Raw genomic sequence first — 21345 nt, forward strand, 5'->3', positions numbered from 1 at the left:
GTAGATTCTCCTTTATCTATAAAAAAAAGAAATCTCCTTTTATCTTATGGGGAATTGTGCACATAAAGATGCATCATATATTTTTATAATTAGTATGCTTAATCCAACTACGACGTATTTATAAAATTTCCCTAAACAAAAAGAAACACCCCACATAAATTACATCTAACATGGATCCTAATAAAATGACAGATATGGTATGTCAGATGAAACCATAATCCAGAATAATAATTTGTATTGCGTTTGACAACAACATCTTCTATTTATATCTGATATAAATATTGTTTACAGTCACAGGTTTGAAGGTAGAAAGTCAGGAACAGAGCAGATTTCACAAGCCAAGCCAACATCGTAACCTCACAAGCATCTCAAAACTGTTATATACACAAAACAAATGGAGCTAATCCACATATATGGGATCTATTATTACCTGCTGTACAAGATCCAACACGATTTTGAGCAAATCAAACTGCTCGTGTCTTTGGATACCAAGGCTTTGATTTTCCACGAAGACAATATATTATCTAACGACTGTTCTGATCTTTGAGACCTTGAAGAGTCCGATGATCCCAATCGGAGGGGTTTATCATTCACCTTTAACCCTGGAATGTGTAGTTAGTGAATGTCCTGAAAGGCAGTGGAAGATAGGTAAATTTTTACTTGTGAAACTGAAGAACTTACATAAATGGAGCAGTACTAGCTTTGAGCATGTTGTTTCCAGGGCCAGGTTTTACATCCTCTGCACCACCGTTGTACGATGAGAGTAACCTTATCTGAGTGAATGTAAACTTATTTAAGTTGAAATTTGCCATCAATAGAAAAGGAAACTAAAGCTAGTATGCAGACAACAAAATGAAGAGCTGGTATGTAGAATAGCCAATAAGTTCATGGAAACGCTAAATGGCAGAATTGTGGCCTTGAATTGTCAAGTTACGAGAAATCTCGGGTGCAAGGTTAGATGACACTCACATGGTTTTCAAAGTCGGGGCTAATCAAATTGATGGCTAGGTTCCTCATCAGAAGCGACACCTGCACATTCATGGTAGACACTGTTATTTCTTTCTAGGTAACAACTAAGAAGCACAAGGCAAATGTATAAACTGCATGTAGTTAAATTATAATGGACGAGAAATTTGTTTTGAAGGTAAAGTAAGAAGCAAAAGGTATAAATTGCAAGTGGTTTAATTGTAGCGGGGAAAATTACACGACAAAGTTATTCAGTAAGCATACCTAAGATAAGTTGTGAAGTATAATATCTAGTAGCATGAATTTGACAAAACAAATCAGAATCCTAAAGGAAAGAGAAGTAGCAATTACATTTCAAACTTTTTTAATTCAGATACTAGCAAATAGTAGTAGATCCATATCAACCAACCTTAGTCATGCAAGCAGCAGGAAAATGCTTGTTTATTTTTCACATTTTTTGAGATCAACATCAAAGATAACAAGAAGAGAAATTGAAAGTGCAATGCCTGAAATGAAGTTTCTTTGATTGTATGAACCACAAGGGAATAACATACTTATGGTATTTTGAGGTGTATATGAGCCAAAATAATATTTTTAAGAGAAATTAGGAGTAACTCCAATAAATAATAAATTAAGCAAATATAGGGTAGCAATAATTTGGATATGTTCAACGTAAATGAATATATTTTATACTCGGAATTGTTTGAGATATTATAGTAGAAGATGTAAGAGGTAGAAGGAGACCAAAGATAACATTAGTTAACATAATAAAAAATAAATTTAATTGATTTTTAATATTACAACTAATACAATCAAGCATACTCAAGGAGGAATATTCAAATTCATATAGTCAATTTCAAATAGATGGGATAACAATGGTTTAATGATGATGATAATATGATAGCAAAAAAAAATGTAAGTTGGCAATTTTTCAGCAAGAAAAACTATCAAGGGGAATATGGTGTGCCATAGACAAACTAAACTCCTCAAGGAATAAAGGAAAAGAAAATTGCCAAATGTTATTTCAATTTTCCATCAATTTAGCTTCTGTTATCTATCACTTCCTACCAGATTCAGAATGCTGATCCCTAGTAAATCTCACCAATTCAGTAATTTCTTATTCACAAATTTGTAACCTATTACTTCCAATATACACATCAAGAATCAACCTACAAGCCAATCAGATTAGCTATAGAGTTTGCCAAAAGATAAACATCATGGGGCCACATTGCATTGTGCCTCGATTGGTCAGTATCTATCGGTGGGTATTCCAATATGCTTATTCTGTGGGTTGAAGAATGACCTAGCAGCTAGGATACACCTTATATTATCTCCTTAGCAACATGGAAATTAATGTTTACAAGCAAAATGAAATCTATATGATAACATGCAAGATTTGCCCATTTGACATCAAGCATGTTATGCTTATGCAGAAAACTTTTGTTCCTGGCAGCTGTCATGACCCTATTGGGGGTTCACTTCATTCAAATGATGTGTTTCTATTCCTGGGCTTAGTGCCACATAGGATGTTTTTTTGTTAATTTAATGGGAGGATGAGAAGAATTTAACATATATAATCAAGGAAGAGGGAGACCAAATAAGACTTGATTAACAATGACAAAACAGGATAATATAGATGAGGATATAGTAGGGGATCAAGCCTTATGACATAGGATATAGCCAACTCCATTTAGTGGGATAAAGCTTAATTGTTGTTGTTGTATGAGAAGAATTTACAAAAAGAAAAAGGGTTGATCTGTTAGAATTTAGCATTTTCATTATAAATATAGACATCTTTTTTTTTTTTTTTTCTATTAATCAATAGATCAATAAGAAAGATGTGTTCTTAGTTCAATGTCTTGATTGTGTAGTAGCGCAATCTAATACAATTGATTTTATGTTTTGATTGTATGTCATATGGTTTTAGTCTCAACTATTAGTAGGATAGATGGATTTTATCCCTCCATTTAACTTTGTACAATACTAAATCCTCTTATCTTGATTGTATCTACATATATTATTTTTTAGAGGTTATAAAAATAATTAATAATTATGCTATACAAGCACAAAATTGCGGCAGACAGTGAGAATTGAGAACCAAATAACAAACTGGTCAGCAGTAACTCTATTCAGATAAAATAATGGTTATGAAATAAAGACTAAACAAGATATTTAGATGGATAATGACTGCAGATTAAAAAAGAATATAATTTCCTTGTTAGTGAAATTAATCATTAAGCTTTACACAAGATATACAAGAAGAACAATAAGCTTGCTTTTGGAAGATAACATACTGTTTCGACATCAATCGGATCCATCTCCTTCAGTTTTTCCAAATGACCAGTACTGCTAGGGTCAAAGACACTTCCGAGAAAGCAGTATACCTGAGCGAAATCTGGCATAACTGTATGAAGCAACAAATTAAATATGATGAAGCAATTAAGAAAATGGGAAAGGTTGACATGCATAAAATTAATAATAATGATAAATTACTAAATAGTTTTCAGATATCATATTTCAGTAATTACAATAACCCTACTTATGCTTGTTCCGATCCAGAATAAAAAGGTGGAGGATTGTGTTAGACCACAAAAAACCAACAAAAAAACTATGTTAAGGAACTCATGAGCATCAATTTCAGCAGCAACCTCATGAACTTAACTGAACCCAAATAATTGGAACTCATGGCTTATTGGTTTTGTGGTAATTACTTATGTATATTTCACATGGACAATTCACCTCCATAAAGGTGAATGGTATTTCTCAAGCTTCCCCAAAGTCTTTTATTTTCTGTTTGCATCAACATGAACTTGTGACTATTATGATGAGCCGGAAAAGATACTATTTATTCTTGCTATTGGATGAGCCAGCTACCAAGATTATGCTGTGGCAGAAATAAGAGCTCACCATGAAGAGCTGTGGCATGATTTTCTTGATCACTTGTTTCAAAATTTGGCCAGGCTGTAGGACCGATTGTGCCACTAGAACAATTATTTGCAGCTGAAACCCCAGCAGATCCTATATCATCTGCAAAGCTAACAACTTAATCAGTGGAAAAAGAATGATCAAACTACTAAAGGTAGAATATCGAACCTGTTGTGGAATGAGATCCACTAACTGGGAGCATGGAACTTTGAACCTTAGGAAGCATTGCAACACTTGTGGTAGATTTCTTAGGAGTGGAAGATGTATCCATTGCCAGAGCATAACCTGGTTCAAGTAAACAGGCAACTTGCAGAGGAACAGTGCCAAAAGGTGCCTGTGGAGCTGCAATTCCAGAAAATATATTAGTTGGATTACAACATGAAACTGAGAATTCAAATGAACAAGTTTGACCATTTTTAGGGGCTTTCTGTGGATATGGGTGAGCTGCTTTCCGCTTGGGCCTAGGTGGAGGAACATGTTCACTTGTACCATTCTTCTGAGCCTTCAGAAAGTACTTTTGCGCATGGCTCCTTATCTGCAAGAAAACCCTTTAAAATCCTGGATTCTGACAATACAATGTATCTTAAGTCAGCAATGCTTCAGCACTTAAATGAGGAACTACAAGATTATTCCAATAGTAGAATCGATATGATAAACATGTTATTCAGATATTACATAACTTTGTGTTGTCGCAAGATGCATTTTACAAATCGAAAATGTTGGCCATGAAAATCAAACTCATTCAAGATAAGTTTTCTCGGGGCCGAGCCTAACCAAACTAGATAATGTTCGAGCTTGTTCACTGGAAAAGTAAATGGCGGCTTGAACTGAACCCAATATTAATCAATCTCAAAATTTGGTTTAACTTTGTTTTATAAAAGTTTATTGAGTTCAAACCAAAGCTCAACAAAAGATGATATTACCCTTATAGTTAGCTAATACTAAAATCAATAAATGAAACTTGCATGCACTGCACGTTCTTGAGTAGTTCACAGCATTGTTCATGTACATTATTAACAAACCAAGCTCACAAGTGTTCAAGGGTTCGTTTATCTTATTGAAGATCGTTTAATTTTTATTGTTTTTCTTATTGAACGAATCTAAATGAGGTCTTGTCAAGTTGAGTACCCAACTTTATGACTTTAAAAAATTCTCCTTGTTTTACCTTGAACTCACAAATACCAAAGCCAAAAGTAGATTAGAGTAAAGAAAACTAGACTTTTGGGAATTCTATCCCAATCAAAAAATTCAAATCACAAAGTAATATATATCACATATCAAGAAGCCAAGTAGCGTGATTTCTTAAAAGTGCTGCTTCTTGTAACGCTAGTATGCATGATAAAGCAAAGATAACAAGACCCAAAAAAGATACACAAAAATCTTTCTATACCAAGATAAATACACCATAGGTATAACAATAGTTGTTGCCCAAACAACAATTTATACAAGAAGGAAACAACCACTAATGTTGAGAGTACGACTATCTTGCTGGGAAACAGCCATTAACCTGACTTGGATGAAATAGAAATTTCATATCAGGTAATCAGTTACCTGGAAACCTACAACATCTCCTTTTAATCTGGACTTAATAATGGATGAAAATAATGAGAGAGCTTGCAACCAATTAGCACCTTTTTTTGTGTATGTGTGAGCAATAGTTTTCAAATTCCAAGAGGAAAATGAAGATTGTTTTAATTAGCTCCATTGAAAACAAGTAGTAAGTGTTCCTGACCTTAAGTCTTGAAAGTCTAACAGGGATAATTGATTCCCACTTCTTTGCATTGTAAAATGAGATAACAAAACCTCAAATTAGGTGCCTACTCACTGGATCATACAGAATAAACTAGACTCACTAAAAAGCAAAGAGAAGTGACAATGGAAACCTTGAGACAAGGAGAAAATAAGAGACAAATCAATCACAGAATCAACAAACTAGACCCCCAAATCTAGCTTTTCAATATAATGAAAAGTAATTCTTCAATGACATCTGGTATATGGTATAGATAGAAAGAAGTTTATAGGACAATGGAGTATGTTGAAGTTGTGCATCAGTTTTATCCTTCATTGTCTTTTCATGCCATTTGCATTAATTTATCAAATATGATGCCTCTATATTACCTGGATAACTGTCTTCGTGCCAACAAAGGCTTCTATCTTCTTCCAGTCCCGATCAAAACTGAAAATCCAAAAGATTATTATAGTACTAAAGCCTATTGCAGATACATCAAAACATCATACATAAATAGTTTAAAATTAATCAAATGGCAAACCACTCCTATATATTAAGGATGATAGGAATTACATAAGGGCCAACAAAGTACACACTTTAGACAAGAGGCTATGGCACATGGGAATTATCCACAATAATGCAGAAGGGAAGAACTAATATATTTGTGATTTTGCATAAGAGGAACCTCTTGAGTGTAGTTGGTGCTCAGTCAAATGATATTTGTAAGGTCAACAGAGCTACTATTTCAGAATTATGATTAGTAACTATGAATTGTGAACCTTAGCTCCTGGATCCCTCTAGAAAATAAGGATGATTCACATTTCATCAGTGAACATTGAGCTTAACTTCTGTAATGTCGTTCTGATATTGCTTACCAAGATATGTCTACTATTCCCTGGTATGGTAGTATTGTTACAACTCATCAGTTACAAAAGTTCACATGTTCTGAGCCAAAAAAAAAAAAAAAATCTTCTCCCCTAAAACAGCGTGCATTAGTTCAACAGTAAAAAAAAAGCAATTCGGTGCACGAAATTCTCACCAATGCGGGCTCCTGGAGAAAAGTCAGACCACATTAGTTCAACAGTATCATCAGAAAATCAATTGAAGAAGCATCCACTAGCTTAAATATCAGCTGAACATCCCAATGCAATCTGTTACTATATCCTTCATTATTCTATATATCAAAGTGCTCCCTGCTGGAGGTAATCTCTCACTCCACTATGAGTAGTTTCAAAACTAGAACAGGGAAAAGGAATCATTATGTTTGGAAGTAAAGGTTTAGTTAGGGGTGTCAAAAATGGACCCGACCCGACCCAACACGAAAAAAATCAGGTTAGGGTTGAGGATTTTCGGGTTCGGATTGGGAGTTTTGAATTGGATTAAATTCGGGTTGGATTCGGGTTGACTTGGGTTACCCATATTTAGGATTTATGGAATTATTTGGGAGTTAAATCAAATTTTATTTTGAAAATTAAGATGTTTTATGTAATATTAATATGACAATGATAAAATGTTGAGATAAAAATAAAGAATTATGGGGAAAAATAGAAAAAAAATCCGATTGATCGGGTTATACAGGTTCAAGTTCGGGTTTAGGAATTCAGATTCGAGTTGGAATTTTTTAATAATATTTTATTTCCCGAACCCATCTGACTCACCCGAATTGACACCTTTAGGTTTAGTACTAAACAATATTGCTGCTTTGGAAAAATATAGTATTCTAGTGATTTCATAACAATGATTCCAACTTTCATAAAATGACAATTGGCATACAACAATGGAAGACAAGAGCTTTCTAGACGCACAAACCAAGGATCAGCTGTCAACCTTATCTAAGTAAATGAAGATCCTTTGAACAACATGGAAATTTGAAAGATCGATTGAAGATATATCATAGTTTACTACAACTGCCACATGAAGCTCTATCAGGCTTAGACGTTTGTAAAGACTAGAGAGCAGTCAAAGCCACGAGAAGCTATAACAGAAATAACGAAAATCCCACTCGACTCTTTATTTCAGGTAAGGATTCCTAAATTTCAATAAGCCACCCGAAGATACTAATTTTCGATAGGGTAACTACATCCTTAAGAAGCACCAGATCCGATTTGCAGAAATATCAAGCAACAAAATTTAGCCCCAATCCTGAGAAAAAACATCATCCTCCCCCAGCCAAAACCACAGGATAGGGCAAGACCAAGAGGCAATCCAGTCGAAAGCAGGGACTTTTTTTCTTACAGCTGGAGGGCTTCGAGGAACTTGTCGTGCTCCTGCTCGGTCCAGCTCTCCCGGGATTTGGTGATGGTGTAGGGCTTTCGGATCTTCTTGCTGTGGTCCTCCTCGGCGGCGGGGGAGGTTCCGGGGAGGGCCATGGGTGCAGGCCCAGGTAGGTCGGGCGGGAAGAAGACGACCGACGACGACGGCGACGCTACTTCTCTTCTGCTGCCTCCACCTTCGGCTGCGCCGGGGTGACCAGACACCATAAAAGGGAAGGCAGAAGTCGTGGACTTTGGATGCGGCGGTGTCTGATGGTGGCAGCGGTGGCGGTGGCTGTTGGAATCGTCTCGGGCTTTGGATGTGGCGGTGCGCGGCCACAAAATTAATGAGTTTTGGTTGGTTGCAGAATTTTATGGTTGGAAGCAGCACTGACACGTGGCGAATTCTCAGAGGCCCAAAGAAAAGGTCCGCTGTGAATTATGCGTCTGTTTCTTTCCAACGCACAGCCTCCCTGCGGACCCACGTATAGGAACTCGACACTGCGGCCAGTGCGAACATGCTGAAGCACACTAAATACGAGAATTCGCACCTTGCCCCTAAAACTTTTTAAAATTCATCAACTGATGGCCCAAATAGCAATCAATTGTTAGTGTAAAATAATTTATTTCAATTCAAAAATGTTAAAGCAATAAATCTTTAACCTTTAAAAATTGAAATAGTTCATTTTAAGGCATAAAAGAATGTGCATGTTTTGAAAATTTTTAAACTTAGGGCATAATTTGATAAACTTAGGCCAAATATCTTTACCCTAAAGTATTGTACCCTAAATTATTAATTTTCATATGAATAATAATATTGTTAATGATTATAAGGTAAAGTTATTAGAGTTTAAAAACACACTAGATAACATATAAATGATTTTAAATTTTAAAAATGAATTCCTTTATGGATGATTGTATATATACCTCTATCTTAAGGAAATTGTTACGTTGCGCGATGACGAATCCGCGACTCATGCGTGACATCCGCGATCCACTGCCATTGTCGCCACCCTTACCGTGCCGTCTGACCACCGCCGACTACCGCCTCGATCGCGATCGACGCGTCACTCGCCGACGCTTCGGTCGGCGTTGGATTTCGATCGAAAGTCGCCGGAATCCGAGGACACCGATTCTTGCTCGGCCGGTCTCCGATCGCGATTCTACCGAAATCCGGCCTGATCGTCGCCCACAGTGGCCACGGCGTTTCCGGCCAAATCGCGGCCGGATTTCCTCCACCGCGATTTGGCCGGAAATGCTGTTGCCACTGTCGACCCTGTTTTCGATCGAATTTCGTCAGATTCCGACCACTATTCAGTCGGAATCCGACGCCAGACGAAGGGCTGGCGAGCGGCGCGTCGATCGTGTCCGGGAGCGGCGACCGACGGTGGCCAGACAACACGGCGAGGGTGGCGACAGCGGCGATGGATCACGGGTGTTGCGCGGATTCTTCGTCACGCAGCATGGCATTTCTCCTATCTTAAATTTCCAAAATTTAAATTTTACTATGCACCTTCAACAATAACCTCAAGAATCATAAATAAACCCAGTAGCAAACAAGAAAAAAAAAAATAAAAACTAAACATCTTAATTATAAGTTTCTGTTCTGTAATATAAGAACAAAAAAGGGCTATAACTTTGAAGTAGCAGCAAGTATTGTGACTAGGCTTATGATCATATCTGAAATTATGTATATCTGGGGAAAGTAAACCTCTAATCGATCTTCACTGACGAGAAAAGGTAGTGAACAAAGTACAACGAGACCAGAAATCCAATCGTGCCTGTCGATAACATGATCGCAAGCGCCATGATCAGTGAGTAGCCAAGGTAGAGCATTGCTGAAACAGGCCCGCTCAAGCTGCTAAGCTGAAACACCAGGTAGTTGATGGAGTACAAGAACACGTACAAGGCCACTGATCCAGAAGCAAAAAAAGCTTTCCACCACCATTGCCAATCCTCGACGCACAGGTTCGTGTAAGTCAGGATGACTGAAACTTCAGCGCAGACAACGATCAGCAAGACGAGAACTACGAGCAAGAAGCCGAAGACATAGTAGAACCTCCCCACCCATATGCTGGAGAGTATGAAAAATAGTTCGATGAAGAGCGTGACGAAGGGTAGAGTTCCGGCGCCGAGGACGAGGAGCCAGGAAGGGAACTTCCTCGCCGGAATTTCCCTTGCGATCTGATTCGTTCGCACGGGGAACTGAATGTGCTCGGCTCGAGTGGCTAGGAAGCCGCCCAAAAGGGTGAGCGGCACCGATATGAAGAACCACAAGGACAGCAGAAGGAAAAACGATGAGAACGGGAGAGCGCCGGTGCTGTTGCTCCCCCACAGCATGCAGTTCAAAACAGTGAGAATGAGAAACGCGATCCCGGGGAAGAAGCAAGCGATCGACCACGACACGGACCTCCACCCTTCTGGCCCGCCTTTGATGGTCCGCCATAGCCTGATTCCGACGTATCCAGAGGCAATTCCAAGGAACAGATAGAACATGATCATCCCCGTCAACAGCATGCCTCGTGAAGCAGGAGACATGAACCCAAGAGCAGAAAACACAATCGTCACGACGGCCATGCCTGTAATTTGCACTCCATCGCCAACCATAACGCAGAGCAGCTTCGAGGAAGTTGGCTCCCTGAAGACATCGCCGACGACTAGTTTCCAGCCGGACAACTCCTCGTTCATCTGAGCTTGAGACTCTTTATCCAGTTCTTCGTATCTAGTAAGGTCCCTCCTCACGGTCCTCAGAAAGATTACAAAGACTATTCCAGCCAGAAAGAATATGACCATCAGAGAGTTCATTATCGAATACCAATGAACTTTGGCACCATCCATCTTAAGATATGCATCCCACCTAGAAGGCCATCTGATATCACTTTTCACGAATGAAACTTCATAGGTGAATGAGATCTGTTCTTTCTCCCTGATAAGTTGAGACTTATCGAGCTCTACTGGGCAGTCGACAGGTTTAATTTTAGTGTGCATTTCAAGCTTCGACATGGCAGCTGGGTCATGTTTCACACTGCAAGGAGTAACTTCAAACCCTACAATCTGGTATCCAGACATACTGTTCTTTTCAGTTTCTGTAAACACAGCCATGCCCTCATCACCAGTGTCAATTACCTGCGCGCCTTCATACTCGTGCAGAAAGACCTTAAACTTCAAGTGATTGATGATGTAATCTTCAGCAGTCGCAGGAGAAGTGAAACCAACCGGAAACCCAGTCCACGGAAAGGTAACGCCGTTCTGTTTGATAAATCTCCTAACAGGAAGATTGTCGAGAATCATGTTCACCTGATACAAATCGCGCGTCCTCTGCTTCAGGAGCTTCACCTCCTCCAAAGTGAGTGGCTTTCCCGTGCAGAGGTAAAGGGATTCGTTGACATTGACATGGAACTGGTAGGGAGAGTTATCGATCTGATCTCCCATAAGAAGCTCGCCCAAATTCTCCGCGCTCTTCTTGATCCCTCCCTCCGGCTGGCAGTAGGGAAGACTGTAGTAGCTAAAAGGGATCTCAGTCTCCAAAGAAGTGAGCGAGTTCACTTTCGGAGATATCATTTCATCTTTCAGGGTACGTACGCATATAACTCCCGGGTAGGTAAAACGCATCGACGGGCGCCAGTTTCAGAAGCGAGATCAAGAAAGCAAGGTTGATGAAGCACGAAGGCCTCAAAAAGATCACAAAAGGCTCCATTGAGTTCGCTAATGAGTTCAAATCTCAACAATTTTTCCAGATAACCTGCGATCAAATTCAAAGACTCCAATTTTCACTAGGCAGATCAGAAGACCAAATACCCAAAGCGCTGAAAACTCCACGAATCAAATTCAAACCAATAAATCGGGAAACAAAATCAAGGAATACTAATCAAGATACAAAATCAGATTGAACCGAAAAGCCTAGAATTCCGAACGGATCTAACGAGAGATGCAAAAGAGAGACCTTGCCGATCGAATTCAGAAGAGAACGGGAGCGTCGACGGCACTAGAGGAGATCCATGGGAAGAAGAAGAAGAAGAAGCGCTTCCGATGGATTTCCTCCGGGTAGAAGAAGACTTCGAGACGCGGACTGTGGAAGAAACCACCGAGTCTCCGAGTTGACCCAGACAAAATTCCATCAGGACCGTCCATCCAGATTTCTTCAGAGAAATCCAACGGTTGTTAACGATATTATTATTATTATTATTTCTATAATAAAGAAAATAGGGATTTTCATTCAACGTTTTTTCTACGCAGAGGGTTTACATTCTACACTTCTGTTCCTCAAGATTTCTCTGTTTAGACATGTCCAAACCTGTGCTCGAAGATCTTCCTTACTCTTTCTAGCGAACTAGAAACGTTCTGACCTTTTTCTTTGCATCAATCAAAGAATCAATGCCGTGAAGCTTCGGATTAAATCAAAGTTAGACGTCGCAGTTGCCTTCTTCATCCTCGTACCTTCCCTCTAACTTGATGCTCTTGTACCACCTTGCACAGGCTGCGAACACGACCAGATCTGCAGCAGTCAAGATCGCGAGGAGGAAGTAAAACCTGTCCATGTGCCCTCTGTTCAGGTTCACCGGAATCCACCCTGGCCGATCGCCTTTCGCGGTGATCTCCATCACTACGGTCACCAAGAGACTGCTTACGTAGTTCCCTAGCGATATTGAGGTCATGCAGAGTGCGCTGCCGAAGCTCTTCAGCCCGTCCGGCGCCTGGTCATTGAAGAACTCCAACTGGCCGACGTACATGAACACCTCGGAGGCCCCTATCAGCATGTACTGAGGGATTTGCCATAGGATACTCAGGGAACTGTCGTCGGCGCAGCTGCTGCAGACGTTCTTAAGGCGGTAGACTTCGACTGTCCCAGCTGAAATCATCGCCGTAATTGCAATGACGAGCCCGATTCCCATCCTCTGCAGCTCCGTGAGCCCTTTTGGATCCTTCATCCATCTCGAAACCAAAGGGGTGAGCAGTCTGCGATAGAAGAATATGAAGAGTGCGACGCTGGTGATGTCGAAGGCAGACATGCTCGCCGGAGGAATGTGGAAACCGCCGACGACATTGTTCATTGCTGCACCTTGCTCAACGAAGAGGGAGGCCATCTGCGTGAAGACGACGGAGTAGATGATGGTGGTCAGCCATATGGGGAGGAGTCGAAGCACGCACTTGAACTCTTCGACTTGTGTGACGGGACAGAGGCGCCATGGGTTGTGGAGACTCGATTCATTCTTTCGGGCCATGAAGTCGTTCTCTGGATCAACAACGATCGCTGCTCTGTCCAAGAACCTGCATCAGCAAATTACGTCAAGTTCGGATCAATCGAGAGGGTTACTGAAAATTATACTTCAAGCGGACGTTCAGAAACTTACTCGAACCCTTCAGTGTGCAGTATCTTTCTGCTTCGATTAGCATCTGAGTCTGAGATCAGTTTTCCCTCCACCTCGTAGAGATCTTCTCCACTTGACGGCAGGCTGACCCTCCACTTCCTTGATGCAGCCACAAGGACCTGGCAGACCCTAATGAAGGGGTTGCCGATCGGCTTGAAGTGCCTGTACCTGGTCGTGCCGCAGAGGAAGAGGACCAGGGCCATCATGGCAGACCCAGCTGATGCCCAGAAGCCCAGTGCCCACATGCCCTCGTCCTCGAAGTAGTCCAAGAACGTGTTGGAGAAGAGAGAGCCAAGGTTAAGGGCCAGGTAGAAGTAGCTGAAGAATGAAATCTTGGAACGAGCCTCTGCAGAATCCTCCTCGTCAAACTGGTCTGCTCCAAAGGTGGCTATGTTTGGCTGGTACCCTCCATTTCCCAGGGCGACCAGGTAGACGGAGAGGTAGAAGAACCCCAGCTCTATGTTCGAGTGAGGTGCACAGTTGAAGTCCTCATCGCCGCATCCTGTGGGTTTCAGAAGAAACATGTGTGTGGATAAAGAGAGCAGCACCAAACCCTGCAAGCCGAAGATCATCCAGTAAGTCTCTGCTTCATTGCATTGTAGACAAAGAATCAATGAGATAATTGCAAATAATTCCTAGATTTTTGGGAGACTTACTATTACAAAAATGGCTTGGAAAATGGCACACGTCTTGTATCTTCCCCAGTAGGAGTCGCTGAGGAAGGCACCTACGAGGGAGAAGATGTAGACTGTGCCTGTCCATTTGCTCACGTTGTTGGCTGCTTCTGCATTGTTCTGCTGCAGAACTCTTGTTAGAAACAATACCAGGTTGACTCCGACCCCAAAGAACGCAAGGGTAGCCAGTCCCTGATTCACTGAATCAAGATTGCAGGGATTAGGGATATGATCAGTTCAGTTCACATGACAAATTGCATAAACATCTACGTGATGCATATGTTTAGGCATGCATGGAGCAACAAAAAAAATTTGTGAGTGGGTAGGGTTCCATCGTCATCACTGAAATCTAGCCCGACCTAACCTCGTGATCAATTCAAGCTTTTTGGCCTGTCCCCATGATAAGATCTCATGATAAATATGCACCACCCAACTTTGTCTTTTTTTGTTCCTATCAAATTTACAAGAAAAAAGTGCACTTTTATATTCACTCAGGAATGTAATCCTACTCAGTTTTACAGGTAAATGACTTTGTTGCAGGTGGTGGCAAAGACAAGTGCATATATTTCACTAACAAGACCAAGAATTCAAGAAAGGATCTACTAGACTTAAATCTACTGGAAAAACATTACTTGTGTCTACCGTAAAGTCAACAAAATATTCAGCAAGAAGGTAATTTAGACCATCCACAACTAAACGCAGCCATTTTTGGACTGGCATCCACCATGTGAATTAGCTTTTCAATCATGGGAATGATCAATCCATCTAGATGGTTGTCTATGTTATAGAATAGAATAGGATTCACGTATCCTCCTGCACATCTGAATGGCTACCATAGAACAAGAAGCTGTGCACCTACGTTCTGTCAATATCTTTTAGGAGCGAAGAGTTGATTCAGATTGGTTTTCTGTTACTTATATGATCCTTGTCCTCAGGATTTAATGAATGAAATTTGAAATTCGATGATAAAATAGTTACCTAGCACAAGTGATCCGGCCACCCAGCCTCCGGTCTTGCCCTTGGCAGCAGGCCTGCCTCTGAAGTCCACTGATCCATCAAGTGTGTACTCATACTGATCAGCTTTGTATCCACTTCTCGCCGTGCTAAAGGAAGAACTTTTAGTCACCATGTTGCCATCTTCTGCTCTCTCTTTCTCCTGCAGTGCCCAATTCAACTTAGTCAGTCTAATAAAACATCCCATGATTATAGCCTCAAAGAGCTACTGACCATGGATTTATCAGAGCTGGCCATTGCTCAAAATGGGGGATGCCAACAGAAACTCAGGGGCAGAGTTCAGGAGAGGATGGAGAAATTTGAATGGACAAATGGTGCTGAGAGAGGCTGGCGAGGTTCGAATTTATAGAAGTGAGGGAAATGCATCAATGGCTGAGATTAGAGATTCCGAAGAGGGTGATGTGATACTACTTCCCCACATGGCAGAATGAAAAAGCTGAAAATGACAAGCAAAAGAGTTCGAAGGGAACACAAAGTTATTAGTTGCATTCATTTGTCTTGTAGAAGACATACTTGATAGGGCAACTTGAATACTGATTTTGGTTTAAATAGAAAAGTTGGCTTTTATTGTTCGAGAAAGAGGTAGAAGTTTTAGCACCTTTCGTTATCGTTCTATTATGCAAATTGATCTATACCCTATCCTATTTATCATTATTAGTGTGTAGAACTTAGAACAAATAAATGCTTGCATATAAATCAGTTATTTTTCAATGCTTGCATACAAATCAGTTATCCAAGATGCCTATTTTGCCAAGAAATATGAACTTAGTACTAGGAAGTGAAACCATTCCCTTGAGCATGTCAAACTATGAAGTGTAGAACTATGCCAAACTATGCGTGCAATGTATGGCGAACAAATGGATGCATTTTTTCCCTTCTCCATAAAGCTTGACATAGAAACATATGACTGGTAGCCTGATAAACTTTTGCCTGAAACATGTGTTTCATCCATGCATGATTCATCCTTTTGCTTGAGTTTTTCAAATCGTTTGAAGATTGGCGAGTGCATTCCAAAAGCTAATGCTATTGAATAAACACAGGTATATCTTGTAATTATCTGTTTGAGTCTGGCATGGACTATTTTCTCTCTTTGAGACTTTACTTTTTATCTTTCACCTTCATTGAACTGCCATGTAGTTACTTCTCAGATTGAGATTTTAGTCTTTTTCATGCTGAGTAGCCTGTCTCAGCTGATATGGCACAGCTGACTCAGCATCCATTGACTTTTCTTAACAGTAGAATCATCGCAAATCGTAGTGCTTTTAGATTTTGCATACGATTTATACGACCTGTAAGATACTTGCGTAAATCTTGAACTTGATAATTGGTTAAGATGAGAAGTTTTCTTTGTGATCAAACCATGTGTCAACAGTTGTAGAGTTCATTTTTCCTACCGTTTGTGTGTTCAACAAACAAATCATTATTGGGTGGAACAAGTGTATGTTCTTGAGCAATTATAATTTTGTGAGTTTCACAAGCAAGTCATTCTATAATTGCATCCTTGACTTTGAAAAAAAATTCAACAGTGACATTTTTTTTTTCTGTCCAAATTCAAATCCTCATCAGGCAGTCAGAATTGTTGATGCTTGGATCTTGAGAACTATAAGTTTTCGATAGTTCGATCTTTGAGAACTATAAGGGTTTGTTGCACTTGAAATAGGTATAAAATCTCCCCCGAAATGTCAAGTAGAGGGGTGGAGTGCAAGCTCAGTTCTTGTCATACTGTCTAATACATGCCTAAACGTTAATTGTGTGCACACATGATCCAAGAGAGGAGATGAAAGGTTAAATTTGGCACGTCGTCATTACGATCAAGTAGATTGCAAGTGCAACTCAGTTTCTCTACAGGATAAATTGCCCAGACTGATACATCTACATCAATCTTATACTTTTCTTTCATGTTCTTTCATCCCTTCAATGACTGGCTCAGAGAGGGCTCATATTAAGTTGGAGCCAACCAGTTGAACCGAGAACCAGCTGAACTACTGTAAAATGCAGATTCATTTCAATCGAACTAGCTTTTCGATTGGTTTGGCTGACCAATCTTGAGTCGATCGAACATTGGATGACTGTTGTTGTTGGAGTCTTGCTGTGGATTCCATGGCTGAGTCCAATTTGCACGCGTGGATGGCGATTGGGGCATTTCATCGAACAGATCGTGTTGGTGGTGATAGCGTGGTGGTTTAGTGTGGGGGGTGTGATGTGATTGGTACCTAAATAATGTTTGGAGTGCAATATCAAGCTTAGGGACACGCATTCACAAAGGATGAGCATGGGTCGGATTGTCCCCAAGATACTGTACAACGGTTTTCTTTGGTGGAATCCGTCATCCTAGCGGTTTCACATGATCGGTTTCACGATCATTTATAAGGAGATAAATTGAGAAACTGCAGTTAATCACGACGGAAAACAACAGTCTCGATTCTTAATTGCAATATGCATTGATGAAAAAAATATAAGAAATAATATGAAGTAAGATTATCACCTGACGAAGTAGTCGTATTGCGATCCATAATTTCAATACTCATGGAGTATGACACTCTACAACGTGAGCATTTCTTTGATTTACTCTGATAGTCGATAAAAAAATCTGAATTACTAAAAAATACATGAGTCTAATCGTGTATCGATAGCACAAACTTTGGTAGGTCATGAAAACTTCGTCTGCTTCCTCGAGCTCGATCAATCAGTTCGAAAGTGGCAAATTAGTCGAATAAGACGGCGTTGGAGTTATAGAGGGAGGGGGAGACATTTATAAAGTAAAGAAAAAGAAGGAGAAAACAATATTTTTTTATTTCAATAAAATTAAAAAAATGAAAAATGTTTGGTATTGACAAAGACATGCCACTACAAATTAATTAATAAACACACCATGAAGAACTTTAAGGGAGTCTCCAAGTCTTTCTTGGACTTGCTACTGTTGGAAAGCTACTCCTCCAATTCATTTCTTCTTTATCTTCAGATCCCTTGCATCAGGCTGCTCTGCCCATCACTGTGAGTAGTTCTTGAACTTACTATCGAGAAATTATGTTCATCGACATAACTGAGATAATGACACTCCGAATAGCATAGCATTTGAATTACTATTTATGCCTTGACTATTTCGATATTGGTTTCTAGGATAGCTAGGATGAAACCCTTCTATGTTTTCAAGTATTAGTTTCCTTACACGCTGATGCAGGGGCAATGGATGACGTGGTTCCTTTCCGGATGGAGGTCAAGAGTCAAATGAAAGTCCCACCTATGGCTGACTTGGCAGTGCTAGTCAAATGGACTGATGTCAATCTTTGTCTTTTGTGGATTCATGAACAAGTTATAAATATTCCTAAGACACATGACAACATAAGAATTAAAAGAGCAATTATGAAGTTGTCATATCTGATGCTCTCGAATTCCCTTTTTATTGTACATAATGCCAAAAAAATAGAAGGAAGGGACATCCGTCAGATATGGTCTCCTCATACACTTACATAATGGTACTGCCCTAGCAAACAGAGAGAGGACTCTTCCTCTTCTTCCCGAGGGGGGCTCTTCTTCTTCTTCTCCGTTGGCTGGTTCGACTTTCTAAACTCTTCTTCTTCTTCTACATTTTCATTTTTTCCTTCCACGAAATACTAACTTGAGCGTCAGAGTGACTTGTCGGGACTCTCCGACACCATTCTCATCTTCTGTTGAAGTGCATTTCAGGTCCTCATCATCCTCTCCCTCGAGCTTTGCCAGGAAGTCGCACACGTCGAGATCGTTCGTTGACTGATGACTTGACCGTCCACGACATCCAGCCGGAACACGCGCGATAACAAGCTACACTTATGGCATCGTGCCCATTAGGTGTTTTTGCATTTGGGAAGGGATTAAAGGTTCTTTAAAGGGATAAGTACCTCTAATTTTATTAGGTTTTTGTTTCCATTATCAACACAAGCTCCAATTAATTAAAAGAAATATGACCTAACTTTGATCAACTGTTCGTGAAAAATAAGTTGCTTTCCATTCGATATGAGATCATTCCCACTATTCCCTTCCTTGTCATGATGCCAACTTAACCTAATTTAAGACGATTGTGCTTTGCTTTGTATGACACCACTCGCTATTTTTCTAGGTTCGTGATCGATCTTTCCCCTTTATTAGTAGTAAAGTAAACACAATAGGAAATTAATGTGAATGACCTAATCGAGCTAGCTTCGAGTCATTGAATTCTTAGTCATGTAAAGGTCTATTGGATCATAGTAACATAGATGTTGATGTTCTTGAAAAAATAAGAATAAATTTGATATATACATTTAGTTAGGTTAGCAAGGTTCCTTGCAAAATTGAACACTTTAATAAATTTGTTTGGCAAATATATAATTCAATATGCCATTAAAAACTGTAGTATCTTCATGCTTTCTTCGTAATCATATTTCGTGTAGCTTTATCTCATCGAGTCACGATCTTTATTATAATTCTTTTAGATTTTCTAGTAAAAAAAATATATAAAAATGTAGCTTTCGTCTTTTTTAAATGACTATTTTTTCTCATCAGTCACTATAGCAAATCCCACTTTCCACGAAATGATGTCGTTGATGTTGATGATTCTATGTATTTGCCTCTCTTTGTCCACTCTAATCCTAGTTCAAAATTTTTATTATTATCTCAGGTAATTATATAGTGGTTAAGGCCCTCCGATAGATTTCAAGGATCTCGAGTTCAAAACTTAGTTATGGTGCACTGTAGGAATGATTAGTCGGTGTAAACTAGACACTTGATGTCAATGGGAAAAAAATTATACTTTTTATCTTGTAATAAAATAATGGATGTGTGATTCTTGCATTGTGAAATATAGCATGAATGCATCACTTTAATAGTGTAAATTCTTCATAAATGGAAGAAAAAATGTTGAAAATATGGAGGGAATTGTCTAGGAATGTTGAATTTCTACTTGGAAATGTTGTAAGCTTACAGTGAAATAACAATAATAATAATAATAATAATAATAATAATATAGACATTTCTTTCTCATATTCAAATGAGTGAAAAGACTTGATTTAAGTCGATTGACTTGTAAATTAGCCGACTCTCATGACTTATGATCATATACAATGTGTTAAATGACTCATTTTTTCTAATTATTGTCGTCATTCTTATCGAGTTATATTTGATGAAAGATTACCATAGCATTTTAAATATTGAATAATTATCAATTGCTATCTCATTCGAGGATTTAATTGATTATGTCTCTTTCCATCAATTTAAAGGACCACTCAATTATTATTAATCTTTTCAAAACAAGAAAAGAGCATGTATTAGTCATTAAATTGATTTGTTCTCTCGTTAGCAAGCTAACCATTAATAATTGTTAGCATCATTCTTACAAGTGTATTCGAAAGCTCCTCCCAAATCATCTTCAACCATGACCGTGGTGCCACTTGTGATCTATCTATGTGGCCTTCTCATCCGTATACGCGACGTGGTCATCGTTTGTCCATCCAATGTCGTGACGACATATCGGTATATCGAGACTTTATCCTACTTTTCAATGAAGGTGAGGTGGGGGGTTCTCTCATGGTGCACTTAGCTCAACGGCAAATGATTCATTGCTTGGTAAACAATCCTTTGCTTGATCAATCATTTTCTCATTCTTCTTTAATCTTTCACTCGATCGATCATCCAATTGACCCGTGCAAGTTGATGATGAGTGCCTGCCATGGCAAGGAACAAAGCCTAACCAAAAAGGATTTGGAGCTTTTAAACTATTTAGTTAATGAATTATTGTATGTATCAAGAGAATCAATCCTAAGTTTTATATTTAGGTTTAGCTATACTCTTTGCACAATCTTCAAATGATGCTTGTAAGGATCACAAAGGATGGCCCGATCTATTTTTATCATAGAGGGCTACCGTGGTGAGTGTAGTAGCTATTGCCGCGAGACATTGAGCAGAGCAAAGCGAGAGTATAGGAGCTATCGCGGCTTTTGGCATGGATGAAACTCACAATAGAAGGTTTTTGGCAAGAGCAAATAGCCATATCGGGCGCCCCTACTAACAAAGAATTCAAAATTTTGCATGATTCAGACCTCCTTTGTCGCCCTGCAGCATCAAAATATCCTTTTGGGGTGGGTCATAGAGTTGTTTCACCAAACATCTTGATAGTTTGTATTAAGATTGTGTCGAGATTCACCAATGCACTCTTTCGAGTGTATTCGTAGCATCTCGGTTAGGTCAATTTTCGTGTAGTTCTGATTGTCGTCATGGTTAAGCATTTTCGATATATAGGGGGATGTTCGAACTCGAAACTTTTCATTAGCAAAGGCCTAAAAAGTGACTTCTTCAATCATAGTAGCTTCCGATCTGAAACATAACTATGAAAGAACAAAGTTTGTGTTTTCCCCCTTCCTTTTTCAAACAGCAGAAAGAAGAGCAGGAACAAGATTAAAAAGAGA

At 39.4% G+C, this 21345-nt stretch overlaps 2 protein-coding genes and 1 pseudogene across 3 annotated transcripts; all 3 read right to left on the reverse strand.

Annotated features, from left to right (window-relative positions):
* Positions 1-448: 448 nt before the first annotated feature.
* On the reverse strand, positions 449-8199 carry LOC141817389 (protein REVEILLE 8-like). 2 transcript variants are annotated; one of them, XM_074705056.1, is made up of 9 exons: positions 7856-8199; positions 6010-6067; positions 4303-4426; positions 4060-4233; positions 3874-3984; positions 3261-3370; positions 970-1029; positions 682-773; positions 449-602 (listed from the first exon to the last, which is right to left on the reverse strand). In XM_074705056.1, exons 1-9 carry the CDS (start codon positions 8098-8100, stop codon positions 587-589), a joined length of 990 nt encoding a protein of 329 aa, XP_074561157.1. In that variant the 5' UTR covers positions 8101-8199; the 3' UTR covers positions 449-586. The 2 variants fall into 2 exon arrangements, with proteins under 2 accessions (XP_074561157.1, XP_074561154.1); XM_074705053.1 differs by having other exon boundaries at positions 3874-3993.
* Positions 8200-9575: 1376 nt separating this feature from the next.
* On the reverse strand, positions 9576-11963 carry LOC141819582 (transmembrane 9 superfamily member 12-like; annotated as a pseudogene).
* Positions 11964-12085: 122 nt separating this feature from the next.
* Positions 12086-15219, reverse strand: LOC141819589 (protein NRT1/ PTR FAMILY 7.2-like). Its single transcript, XM_074706844.1, has 5 exons — positions 15143-15219; positions 14894-15071; positions 13898-14115; positions 13224-13795; positions 12086-13140 (listed from the first exon to the last, which is right to left on the reverse strand). The coding sequence occupies exons 1-5, from the start codon at positions 15164-15166 to the stop codon at positions 12276-12278; spliced, it is 1857 nt and encodes a 618-aa protein (XP_074562945.1). The 5' UTR covers positions 15167-15219; the 3' UTR covers positions 12086-12275.
* Between the last annotated feature and the right edge of the window lie 6126 nt (positions 15220-21345).

Source organism: Curcuma longa, chromosome 2, assembly GCF_044706935.1.
Source record: "Curcuma longa cultivar G26 ecotype Majalengka, Jawa Barat chromosome 2, ITB_CL_G26_1.1, whole genome shotgun sequence".
Classification (NCBI taxonomy): Eukaryota; Viridiplantae; Streptophyta; class Magnoliopsida; order Zingiberales; family Zingiberaceae; genus Curcuma; species Curcuma longa.

Coding starts and splice junctions, on each gene's coding strand:
- LOC141817389 (XM_074705053.1), bottom strand. CDS start 8,100: ATGGTGTCTGGTCACCCCGGCGCAGCCGAAGGTGGAGGCAGCAGAAGA. Junction 4,427..6,009: donor GCACGAAGACAGTTATCCAG/GTAATATAGAGG, acceptor GTTTTCTTGCAG/ATAAGGAGCCATGCGCAAAA. Junction 774..969: donor GCCCCGACTTTGAAAACCAT/GTGAGTGTCATC, acceptor ACATTCACTCAG/ATAAGGTTACTCTCATCGTA.
- LOC141819589 (XM_074706844.1), bottom strand. CDS start 15,166: ATGGCCAGCTCTGATAAATCCATG. Junction 15,072..15,142: donor CCAGCTCTGATAAATCCATG/GTCAGTAGCTCT, acceptor TGGGCACTGCAG/GAGAAAGAGAGAGCAGAAGA. Junction 13,141..13,223: donor CTGCACACTGAAGGGTTCGA/GTAAGTTTCTGA, acceptor TTGCTGATGCAG/GTTCTTGGACAGAGCAGCGA.